The following is a 13,474-nucleotide window of genomic DNA, read 5'->3' as shown; positions in this document are numbered from 1 at the left end:
CTCCAATAGTCCAATCATCCTTGGGTTCTTTGAAAATCTTCCCCTTACGGGTTTGAATCCAAAAATCCTCTAACTGATGGCTGTATAGATAGCGCTCCTAAGAACACACGGCTCCCTTCAATCTCTAGCTTGAAACCAAAAAGGCTGAGGGTATAAAGATCCCGATATAGTGAACACCTCAAAGCTACTAGTCCGCGACGACGCTTCCTGCTCAACGCGTCTGCTACCACGTTCGCCTTTCCCGGATAATATTGTATAGTAAACTCATAATCCTTAATAAACTCTACCCATCGTCGTTGCCTCTGGTTGAGTTCTTTCTGTAAGAAGAGGTACTTCAAACTCTGGTGATCTGTGAATAACTCAAACTGCACTCCGTACAAATAATATCTCCATACCTTCAGTGCAAAGACCACTGTAGCTAGCTCCAAATCGTGCATGGGATAATTCTGCTCATGAGTCCTCAACTGCCTCGAAATATAGGCTACGAATCTTTGGGTTTGCATCAATACACCGCCAAGACCCGATAAGGATGCATCAGTGTAGACAACAAAAGTCTTATTAGTGTACAGATAACGCTCCTAAAAACACACGGCTCCCACCAATCTCTAGCCTGAAAACAAAATGGCTGAGGGTATAAAGATCCTGATATAGTGAACACCTCAAAGCTGCTAGTCCACGTCGATGCTTCCTGCTCAACGCGTCTGCTACCACGTTCCCCTTTCCTGGATGATACTGTATGGCAAACTCATAATCCTTAATAAACTCTACCCATCGTCGTTGCCTCTGGTTGAGTTCTTTCTGTGAGAAGAGGTACTTCAAACTCTGGTGATCTGTGAATAACTCAAACTGTGCTCCGTACAAGTAATATCTTCACGCCTTCAGTGCAAAGACCACTGCTGCTAGCTCCAAATCATGCATGGGATAATTCTGCTCATGAGTCCTCAGCTGCCTCAAAATATAGGCTATGACTCTCTGGGTCTGCATCAATACACCGCCAAGACCCGATAAGGATGCATCAGTATAGACAACAAAAGTCTTATCACTGCTAGGAATAACCAATACTGGTGCTGAAGTCAACTTAGTCTTCATTGTCTCAAATGCCTTCTGGCACTCTATGCTCCATATGAACTATATACCCTTCTTAGTATGGCGTGTAAGTGGTGTGGCAATCCTCGAGAAGCCTTGAATGAATTTTCTGTAATAGCCTCCCAGGCCTAAGAAGCTACGAATCTCGGTAACTGTCTTCGGTGGCTCCCAATCAAGTACGGCTTCTACCTTAGCCGGATCTACTGCAATATCCTCCCAGCTGATAACATGGCCCAAAAATCTAACCTCAGATAACCAGAATTCACATTTGCTAAACTTAGCATACAACTGGTGTTCTCTCAAAGTCTGCAATGCTAACCTCAAATGTTGTTCGTGCTCGGCCTCCGACCTCGAGTAGATAAGAATATCGTCGATGAAAACTATCACAAACTTGTCCAAATACGGACGAAAAATACGATTCATCAATTCCATGAATACTGCGGGTGCATTGGTCAGTCCAAATGGTATGACAAGAAACTCGAAAGACCCATATCGAGTCAAGAAAGCAGTCTTGGGAATATCCATCTCCTAAACTCGCAACTGATGATAACCAGAACGAAGATCTATCTTCGAAAAATACTACGCTCCCTGTAACTTATCGAACAAGTCATCGATCCGCGGTAATAGATACCTGTTACGGAAAGTGACCTTATTCAACTCGCGAAAATCTATACATAATCGCATACTCCCGTCCTTCTTCTTCACAAATAGGACTGGTGCTCCCCACGGAGAATGACTCCGTCGAATGAAGCCCTGATACAATAACTCATCAATTTGGATGTGTATCTCCCTTATCTCAGTAGGCGTCATACGGTAAGGAGCTTGGGAAATCAGTGATGTGCCTGGCTGCAACTCTATGCAAAACTCAAATTCTCTCACTGGAGGTAATCCTGGTATGTCCTAGAAGACATCCTGGTACTCGGAGACTACTCACATCTCACTCAAATCTGCGCCCCGATCCCGTAATATCACCTCCTTTACATACGCCAGAAATGACTCTGCAAACTGGTTGCCTCTGGAGGTTGCTACCGCTAACTCTGATCTATCGTATGCTCGCAAACTGACTGTTTTTGCAAAATAGTCGATACTCACATGGTAGGAAGATAGCCAATCCATACCAAGAATCACATCGAATTCAGACATATGCAACACGAACAAATTAATTGCGAACTCAGAATCGTCCAAGCTGATGATGCATCTCCTACAAACACTTTCTAACAGAGACATCTCTCCCAATGGAGTAGATACAGATAAAGAAAAATCTAACTGTTGAGCTACAAGCTGAAGTCTAATCAAAAAATCGTAGAAGATAAAAGAATGTGAAGAGCCAGAATCAAAGAGAATATGTGCTGGAAAGGAGTTCGCACGGAACGTACCTTCCACCATAGTTTTGCTCGCGCCATGATCGCGAGGAACCACTGCATACACTCTACCGGTCTGCTGCTCTGCATCGCCTAGAGTGAATGGTGTCATCTGCCTCTACTGGATCTCCTGGACTACTCGAACCTATCCCTCTATCCTCGAAACTGCTAGAGGTGCCTCAATCCTCGGCTGCTGGCCATGACCGCATCCCTAAGCGCGGTTCTGCTGATGCTGCTGAGTCCTACCCTGCTGGCCTGCTGCAGGTGCGCTACGGCACTCGACTGCTCGGTGCCCAATCTTGTTACAATTATAATAAACTCCCTGGAATCGGCGCTGCTGCTACGCTCTCTGATCCTGCTGATGGCCCTTCTTATGGGGACCCTGATGATGCAGACCCTTACCCTGCTGCTGGGGTCCTCTTGAGCCTCCAAATGGTCTCTTCCCCTTTTCTTTGTCCTCGGACTGCCCTGACTTACCATTGTCCTTACCCTTGTTGAATATGGCTGTATCAGTCTCCTGAGCCATGGCAGCATCTGCTACCTCCCGTACTGATCGAAACCTCCGAGATACTATATACCGGCGCAACCCTGGACAAAGTCCCATCAGGAACATCTGAGCCTGTTGCTCCTCTGTGTGCCACATGCCGGTGAATCTAAGCAATGACATGAACTTACTCTCAAAGTCCATGACAGACATATCTCCCTGCTCTAACCAAGCTAGCTCTAACTCTTTTTTGGCTTTCGCTACAGCCAAAACATACTGCTCATCAAATAGATATATAAAGGTCTCCCATGAAACCAGCATCCTCTGATCTAGGGTGAAGCGAAGTTGATACCATTCTCCTGCATCGCCCTTAAGGCTGAAAGTCGCTAGCCTTTACTTCTGCACCGAATTAACATTCAGCATATCCAAGATGTTGCTCACATCCTCTTTCCACTTATGTGCAGTAATAGAATCCGTAGAACCGTGGAACTTAGGTGCTTTCAACTTCTGATACCTCTCAACTAAACAAAGCTAAGCCTTCTGATCAACCACTCCGTTATCAACTGGTGGTGTCGGTGGGACCACTGGTGCCCTCTCTGGTATTTCCTCCCGAATAGATGACTCCTGTACGGGTGCCTCTTCATGAACGGAAGTCTCTTGACGAAGTTGGGCTACTAACTGCTCCTCAATAGCTGCCATACGAGCTGCCAATGGCGCTATGAGATCTACTAAGTACTGCGAAGCCTGCTGTGGCTCGGGCTCCCTATCTTCTTGCTTAACTCCCTGAACACGAGTCACTCGGCTTCAACGACCTCTTCCTGACATCTATAATTCCAAAGTAAAGATTATTACGCAATAAATAGGATCTCAAGCATGAAGCATATAACATATATCAATAAGTAAATCGTATCACATATGTCTCATATCATGCTTTATTAGTCAAGCAAATAGTTCATAAAAAATTTTTTGTAGATTTTTCGCGTACATATATATATAATACGCCCTCACTCATACTAGGGATTCCTAGCGGATTGTATACATGATCCCTAGGAAAATCTATCCTAACTCCCCGATATGACACAGGAATGATCCTAAGGATATTAGAACTAGAGCTCTGATACCAACTGTGACGCCCCAGGTTCACACAAGGCTGTAGTCCCAAGTGAAACCCGGATTGTCAAACCTGCCAAGCATCAAACACCATGCTATGATATGTTTCACCATCATAATCACTATCTCTCTAGTGGAAACAATAAATAGATGAAGGTACAGACATGTAAATAATCGAAATCGAACAACACTAAAAATATACACAGAAGAAACATAAGAAGTATTAATAATAAGCCCAACTGGAATGAGGTAGATATATCTCTGAGTTTGAACTGAATCTCAAATACAATGAATCAAATAAACAAAGTCTCACAAGAGTTCTCAACTCTAAAATAAAATACCAATCTAGAGTCTGAAAATAATCAACTGTATGTGGAGTTCTGCAATAACTACAAAATATAGCTAAACGGACAACTAAGATGTCCCATCAACCTGCGACTCTCTGTGCGCCAGACTCGCTTCCTGAAAGAGGGGGAAACAACGAGCGTCAAAGCACTAGCGAGATCATCACTACCTCTCCCCAGGTGAAGGGGTAGGAGAATATAAGAAAATAGAGTCAGTATATATATATATATATATCAAATCATTCATATAGCTCTTTATGAATGAAAAACAAATAGTCAAAGAAACATACTCCAATTTCCAACATAAAGAATAAATATCTCATTTCCAAGTACATCCGAGTAGCCTACTCTAATATATGAGGATGCCAACCAAACCAAAACGAAATATAACTGCCGTCCATAACAGGTGTGCCAAAATCTCAAAGTAAATACCCTACTCACGAGTAGTCTATCATGAAAGTAAAACTTATAACTGATCAAATATCTATGTGTGCATCATATTGTGCTATAGTGATACTCTTGTAATGCTCTTACTCAATCACTCTGCGACAATAGGATTTATTATCTCCCTATTCCGGATACGTGTAATAACGATACTTTTGTAATACTCTTTGTCAATCGTTCTGCGGCAGATAGGTTTCATCTCCCTATTTTCGGATACGTATAGAACAACATTATTCATATGTGTTAATCAATTTAACTCATGTTGAAAGTGTGTCAATCTAACACAATCTAGTATACATGCTCAAATCTCGGTGTGCGTGTCCTCATCTGAAGTTCACCATCATCCCAGGTGTTAAACAATCACTAACGTAATAGTCTATCATCATTAGATCGAGAAATCTTCTCGACAAACCAAAACCAAGCCATATAAACATGCACAGCCAAAACAGACTGGCGGGCGACCATGGCGGTCGACCGCGACGGACTCCAGAGACTACCCAAGTCTCTGTCCTGCACGCGGTCGACCGTGAACCCAAATTCTAGTTTTTCACAGATTTGTGTGTGTGTCGTGTTCATGTTGTGTTTCCTTTATATAAACATGTATAAAACTTCATGAAACTTGCATGCAAACATGCCAGAGTAGATAGGAACATCTGGAAACAAATTCAACATGTATAACCATGATTTTATGCATTAGATTTATATTCAAAACCCTAAAACATGCATAAAAGCTCAAAACAATAAATTAATCTTCTTTCTTTAGATTAACAACGTCTTAAAATCATCTTCAGATCTTAAATACATCTGTAAAATTCGTGCTCAACCTTTTTAGCATGAAAAGACCTAATATTTATACATATAATACAAAAAAATTGTCTTTTATACATAATCTAGTCGTTTAGGCTCTACAAAACATGTTTAAATCTCTTTAAAAACCTTTTAAAAACTAGGAGGGGAATTAGCAGAGATGATACACGTCTGTGGTTGTGGGAAAACGTGTTAGAAGCAACGTCAAAGGAGATCTCCACTCCAAAAGCCAAAAATCAACAAAAACCCAACTTGAAAACCTCCAATCTTCTCTAAGAAATCAAACTAGATTTTGGGGAGTTTGGTGGCTATTAGGGTTCTTAGGAATACTGAATAAAACATGAAAAACTCATATATGTATCAAGGAAAAACGAATATGGGTTTAGAAATCTGAAAACAACACAAAACAGGTTTAAAACAGTCTGCAGGTTTTGCAGTCGACCGTAGCGGTCGACCGGACTACGGCATTTCCGCGACGATCGACTGGACTAGGCATTTCCAGATACCCATGTGTTTGGCCATTTGTGCATGTTTCAACTCTTCTCTCTCTCTTGTATGAACTCGTTCATACTCAAAACACATGGTATTATACTCATATACCATTAAATAATATTTATCATACTAAATATCCACATATCATAATTTATCATATATTAATTATATTATTCATAAATTTTTGGGGTTTTACAGTCAGCCTAGTGAGTGGTCCTGCAATCTTAGCGAAATCCTTTGTAAATTTCATATAGTATCCAGCCATCCCTACGAAACTTTGCACTTCTGTTACAAATGTAGGCGGATCCAACCTCAACACTGCATCATCCTTCTTCAAGTCCATAGACATACCTACTCCTAAAATTACGTGGCCTAGAAAGGACACTTGCTCCAACCAAAACTCACACTTATTCAATTTTTCATAGAGCTTTGCCTTCCGTAGGATTTTCAACACCAACCTTAAATGCTCTGCATGATCTTCCTTGGTCTTGGAGTATACAAGAATATCATCGATGAACACCACTACAAATTGGTCAAGATACTAGGAAAACACCTTGTTCATCAAGCTCATAAATGTAGATGGAGCATTTGTCAAATTTTCCATAAAGCTTCTCCTTCCGTAGGATTTCCAACATCGTCCTTAGATGCTCTGCATGATCTTCCTTGGTCTTGGAGTATACAAGAATATCATCGATGAACACCACTACAAATTGGTCAAGATACTAGGAAAACACCTTGTTCATCAAGCTCATAAATGTAGATGGAGCATTTGTCACTCTGAATGGCATCACCAAAAACTCATAGTGCCCGTACCGTGTGCGGAATACTATCTTGGGTATGTCTTCTTTCCTCACCGTCACCTGATGATAGCCTGACCTGAGGTCCAGCTTAGAAAACACCCTAGCTCCTCTGAGTTGATCAAAAAGATCATCAATCCTGGGAATTAGGTATTTATTTTTTTATGGTACCCCGATTCAACTCCATATAGTCAATACACATCCTTCGGCTACCATCCGACTTTAGCACAAACACCACTGGTGCTCCCCAGGGTAAAGTACTAAGACTGATAAATTTCTTATCAAGATTCTCCTGGACTTGCTACCACAACTCCTCTAAATCTGCTATCGGCATCTGGTAAGGTGGTTTTGAAATAGGTGCAACTCCTAGAATAATATCGATGATGAACTATATATCTCGATCTTGTGGCAGATCTGGCAACTCATCAGGAAAAACCTCAAGGAACTCCATGATAATTTTTAGTATGGGCTTCTTCTCTACCTCTATAAAGGTTAATACTTCACCCATGCCTGCTCGATACTCTGGCTGCTCTATCACTGTGCTCCCACTCATGAATTCAAACTCTGGGTGGCCTGGTACTTGAACACTATGCTTCTGCATCGACAATCGATAATCACATGGAAGTTGTAGAGCCAATCCATCCCCAAAATAACATCGAACTTGTTAGTTTCAATCTCTAACAAGTTTACAAATAGCTCCCTACCACAAACTACCATTGGGCATCTCTTACACTTCCTACTAGACATTAACATCCCGCTACCTGTATGGATATTCTAGCTTGCCTCTAAACTTTCACATGGTATGGTGTGTCGTGCAATGAACTGAGCAGATATAAAACAGTACGATGCTCCAGAATCAAATAGGGAAAATTCAGGGACTGAATAGACCAAAATGGTACCTGTGACTACATAACCAGATACATCTGCCTACTCAGCGGTAAGTGTCATAACCCGACTTTGTCTCTGTTGCTGCTAAGCATGCTGACCATATTACCCTGGGTATCTCTGCTAATACTACGACTGATATGGCTGCTAGAAATGAGAACCTCTCCACTATCTCTGGCCTTGAAATTGTTGACTCCTCTGTTGTCCTCGAAACATCTGCTACTGCGTGGGAAGTGGTAGCCTCAATTGTGGTCTACCCTGCTTAGTCTGGCCTGCTGGTGCTATTGCTCCACCTGAATATCCTCCTGAGACTCCTCTACTAGGAAAAGTGGTGAGTTGATGATCCGTCACACCACATGCTAATCACAACTCGTTAGCTCTCCGACAGTCCTTCATCAAGTGTCATGGCTTGCTATAAAAATGACAAATCATGCTAGTTGGTTGTGGAGCTAGTCTCGAAGTCCTTGTCTGATAGCGCTTAACTGGTGCTCCTCCCGTCTGAGGCTTCTGCTAGTTAGCTCCCGAGGTCTGACCTACAGGACACTTGGTAGCCCCTCTCCTCACTGAGTTCATGATCCCAATCAGCTGTTCTACCTTTCGAGCTGCCTCTAGGACATACGCATAAATCTCTACCCCCTTCTGACTGTAAATCTAAGTCTGGATCTCAAAATTCAGACCATGCATGAACCTCTGTCCCTTATCCACCTCATTCGATACCATCCCTAGGGCAAACCTACTGAGCTTTACAAATTCTGTTGCATACTCATCAACTGTACTAGCTCTTTGTCTCAGCATAACAAACTACCTCTACATCTCAAGATGAGCTGTCTTCGGGAAAAATACCTCTAGGAAACTCTCTCAGAATGTCTCCCATGAAATCAGCCTAGGTAGCTTCTCCTCCTCTACATCCCACCATGTCCTGGCTATGTTAATGAGCTGCAGTTGTACAATATCAGCACTATCTTCATCTGGTATCTTTACTGCCCTCAATAAGTGGTCCATGGTCTGCAACCATATCTTGGCCTCATATCCGCCTTCAGTCCCAGCAAAGTGTTATGGGTTGACATTTTGAAAATCGGACACATTGCCCGGCCTTGCAACCTGCCGCTTCTCGTCCCTCTAAAGATTATGAGCTACCAGGTTCCTAATCCCTTCTACAAGATCAGGCTGATTGACTTGGTGTCCCTCAGGGACAACTAAAGTAGGGGTCAACGTTTTGGTGCCGTAGTGATCACCTAAATTAAGATTGGTCGAGATTAAGACATGAGAAACAGAGAAATGGGAGTCAAGGATTTATTTCTGGAAAGGAAAGAACTCATTCTATACATGCTCTATTTTTTACTCAATCTTAGTTTTTACTTGTATACAAGACAAGAAAGCAATTCCTAAACCTAGGCTCTAATATCAATAAAAACCTTGTCACGCCTCAGTTCCAAACTTAATAGTTATGAAACGTGACTCGGCCGGCAAAGCAATCATTCGGCCACATTCACGCCTCTAGAACATGTTGTATATCAAAATAAAACCGAACTACACAATAGAGCATGTAACCGAGATAATAAAAAAATGTATAGGTGAAGAAATCTCCAAAAGACGGAGTCCAAATACGAGTCACAACTATTCATGATAGGAAAGAGTAATGAAAATTTTACATTCATAGTCCAAAAAGGTTACATGTGACTCAAGAGAAACCCTTAACTGAAAAACAACCTAAATCAACTGAACTGGAGAACTGATAGGATGAATGGTGATCACTACCGCTGAGTCTACTCCTCGAAATACTCTCGGTCCTGCGAAGAAAAAATAGTTTCTAACTCTGGGCATGTAAATCCCAGTCGAGTCAGAAAACTCCTAACAAACATGTAAAAAGAGGGAATTGTGAGCGTGTAATTTTAGGTGGCATAAAAAATGAATTCTAAATTAATAGTGATGAAAGAAAATGCTAATCACGAGATCAAGACAATGTCCATCACCAACCACACAAATATATTATTATTATTTTAGACGTTATTTGAATTAGAGAAGAATATTTTCATGTATATAAATCAGTTCACCGTAAACCATCCCAGGAACACAGCTTCAAGTCAAGTATTGGCCCTTTGGCCCATGTATATATAACTTAGAATATTAGGAATGCGCATTTGCCCGTTCATATACATGTTATATTCTCCGTCCAATTCCACTTTAAAAACTCTATGTTTATCAATTTAATTGAAGTGACTGTGGAAATATTGTGCACTAACCACAGAGTTACCGTGGAATGACTTTTGTAAAACAATAAACATAAATGTGTCCCAAAACATGTCCAATCAAGATGAGTGCATTGTCTAGTCGATGCTATAATAGTAATAGCTAAGAAAATGCCTCATATCAGGATATCGATATCGAGGGCATAACCATGCTATGAAAGGACGTTTATAAACCATATTTTAACAGGAGTCGTCTTCATGCACAGTCTCTCCTAATTGATGATAACTAGGTGATCAAACATATCATCAAACATCGAAACATACCCTCATTCAGCTAAGACAAGGTATATAAAAGTTTAGACTTAAAGATAACAAGTCCACCAAGTTAACAACCGCAAGGATAAATATATAAATAATTAAACTGAAAAAAAATCACATGTAAAGTTATGAAGCACAAAAACTGATATTACAAGTTAATAGAGAAACATTTAAAATATACAAAAGTAGAGATCAAGTTATTTAAAACTATGGAAAATGTCATTTATAAAATTATCACCAAGATTCTGAGCAATAGGTTAAAGTTGGTTGTGGGGGAGCTGATTTCTACTAACCAACATGCTTTTCTACAAGGTAGACAGATAGGTGAATGCTCATTATTGGCTCATGAGCTATTAAGGGATTTCTCAAAGAAACATGGTAAGAGAGCTTGCTTAAAAATTGATTTACATAAAGCATTTGATAGCATTAACAGGGAATTTGTCTATTTTATCATGCACTGTATGGGATTCCCTGTTATTTGGATTAATTGGATTAGAGAATGTATCTCTACCCCTTCATTTTCAGTGTTGTTAAATGGCTCCTCATCTGGTTTTTTCAAAAGCAATAGAGGTATCAGACAAGGAGATCCCCTATCTCCATATATCTTTGTTCTTGTGATGGAATTTTGGTCTGTAAGTATGGAACTGGCTACCTTAATAGGAAAAATTCAAAATATTAAGAAGAATAAAGATCTCCAAGTTTCTCACCTCTTATTTGCTGACGATATGCTGGTCTTCTGCAGAGCAAATAAAAGATCTTTTCAAGGAATTAACATTTTATTGGACTCTCTGGCAAATAACACTGGACTGAATATTAACAGAAGCAAAAGTAAGGTTTTTTCAGTAGAGGATGCAATAACAAAGATGAATTATGTTCTATAGTGGAGATATCAAGAGGCTCTCTTCCAGTTAAATATTTGGGACTGCCATTATCCATAAATTATCCCAAAGCAAAGAATTTTTCTCCACTGATTGATAAAATCAGATATTCAATTGAGGGATGGATAACTCATTCTTTATCTTTTGCAGGGAGACTTGAACTTATTAAATCTATTTTATTCAGCACTACTGCCTACTGGTACTCAGTTTATAAACTCCCTCAATCTACTATTCAAAGTCTAGAAGCTATATTTGCAAATTTTCTATGGAAAGGGAGCATTCATGCAATAAACTGGAAGGAGGTATGTAGACCAAAGTCTGAGGGTGGTTTTGGTCTAAGGAAGTTAGAGGATCTCTGTAGTGCTGCTGCTCTAAAAATGTTATGGAGAATTCTTAATAACTCTTCTCTATGGTCCAACTGGATGAATGCCAGATACACCAGAGGTAAGAACTTATGGGATGCACCAGTAAATACACTTGATTCTGGAACATGGAAGCATTTAACTAGCCTGAAATCTACTGCTCTGAGTTGTGTTAGGAAAACTATTGGTAATGGTGAGACTACTTCACTATGGTTTGACCCTTGGATCCAAGAGGGAAGAATTATAGACATTCTACATAATGTTGATCCACATCTCTCAGGCACAGAAAACTGGTCTGTTTCCCACATCATTCACAATTCTCAATGGCAGTTTTCTCTACCATGTCTCAACCCTTTGAAGAAAGCTATATCTAATATTCATTCACAATTCTCAATGGCAGTTTTCTCTACCATGTCTCAACCCTTTGAAGAAAGCTATATCTAATATCCAAATCTCTGTACAGGAAGATCAATGGGCTTGGCTACATAATCCTAAAGGTAATTTTACTTTTGCTTCTGCCTGGAATCAAGTTAGAACTTTATACCCAAAATTTGATCTTTTTAATATGGTCTGGTTTCCATGCTCTGTTCCTAAGATGTCCTGCTGCTTGCTCAAAAGTTTACTTAATAGACTTTCTACCAGAGATAGACTTTACAGATTTGGGATCATCTCGACTGAGGTTTGTGTTCTCTGTATTGATGGGAAGGAATCCATTGATCATCTATTTTTCCAATGCCCCTTTTCTGCTTATATATGGAAGCTTTGTAAACTGAAGCTGCATTCCGATGATAGGACAATCCAGGACCTGAGAACTGAAGCAACAGCAACACAAAACAAATTCAAGGTGAAAGATAAAACCTACATTTTGGCCAGATTGGTTTTGAGTACAGCAGTTTGGCATATTTGGCAAGAAAGAAATCGTAGAATTTTTCATGATCAACGGTTGCACAAGATTATGGTTTTTCGAAGACTATATGAAGACATCAATGTTTTAATCAGAAACTGCTACTGGAAGACTGGAAACAAAATTATTCTTTCAAACTGGGGTATAGATGTGAGTAACAAAGAAAATATCTGATGTTAGGGAGCTGTCTGTTTGCAATGCTGGTTGTACATATTTCAATGTATTTTTGAAATTTTTTTATGACAACTATTTTACTTTGATTATAAAGTATTTGCGTGAATGATATGTGATATATTATGTTATATATGTATATACATATATACATATATACATATATATATACATATATATATATATATATATGTATATACATATATGTATAAATATATATATATATGTATATATATATATACATATATGTATATATATATATATGTATATATATATATATATGTATATATGTATATGTATGTATGTATATATGTATATGTATGTATATATACATATACATATATATCACCATCATGAAAATAACACTATATCTAAAACCCGAAATCCAATATAATAAAGTTTTAACCAACCACTCATAAAACCCATCAATATCACCCTGTAATGACTTGCTCATATAAATCTTCACCTATTTATAGCTTTGTCATCAAGTTATTTATAGCTCATGCCATAACCTATTTACAGCTAATGCCATCAAATTATTTACAACTAATTCCATCAAACTATTTACTACGAATGTCGTTAACTAATATCATATGTATTAGTCAGATTGATAACATACATATATTAAAATCATGAAAAATATATGTAACGAGTGGGGGGAAAATCAAAAATAATAATAATTATGAAGTAATAATATTCAGGAAAAGAATGCTTTCCACGATACGAATGCCGGTATAAAAACCTAGGTTGACTCCTCCTTCAACTTTAACAGTCTTCCTTTCTTGCTAAAATTTATTTATTTTTTGGTTTTTTTTACTATGGTGCAAGGCAGAGGCGGTGGG

General features: G+C 39.3%; 1 protein-coding gene across 1 annotated transcript; it reads left to right on the top strand.

Moving 5' to 3' along the window:
- On the top strand, nucleotides 10,527-12,635 carry LOC109821509. Its single transcript, XM_020387693.1, has 4 exons — nucleotides 10,527-11,145; nucleotides 11,346-11,850; nucleotides 12,021-12,054; nucleotides 12,153-12,635. The coding sequence occupies exons 1-4, from the start codon at nucleotides 10,527-10,529 to the stop codon at nucleotides 12,633-12,635; spliced, it is 1,641 nt and encodes a 546-aa protein (XP_020243282.1).

The sequence above is a fragment of the Asparagus officinalis genome, chromosome 8, assembly GCF_001876935.1.
Source record: "Asparagus officinalis chromosome 8, Aspof.V1, whole genome shotgun sequence".
Taxonomy (NCBI): Eukaryota; Viridiplantae; Streptophyta; class Magnoliopsida; order Asparagales; family Asparagaceae; genus Asparagus; species Asparagus officinalis.
Note: the sequence above shows the minus strand (reverse complement) of the source record. Positions and strands in the feature narration are given on the sequence as shown.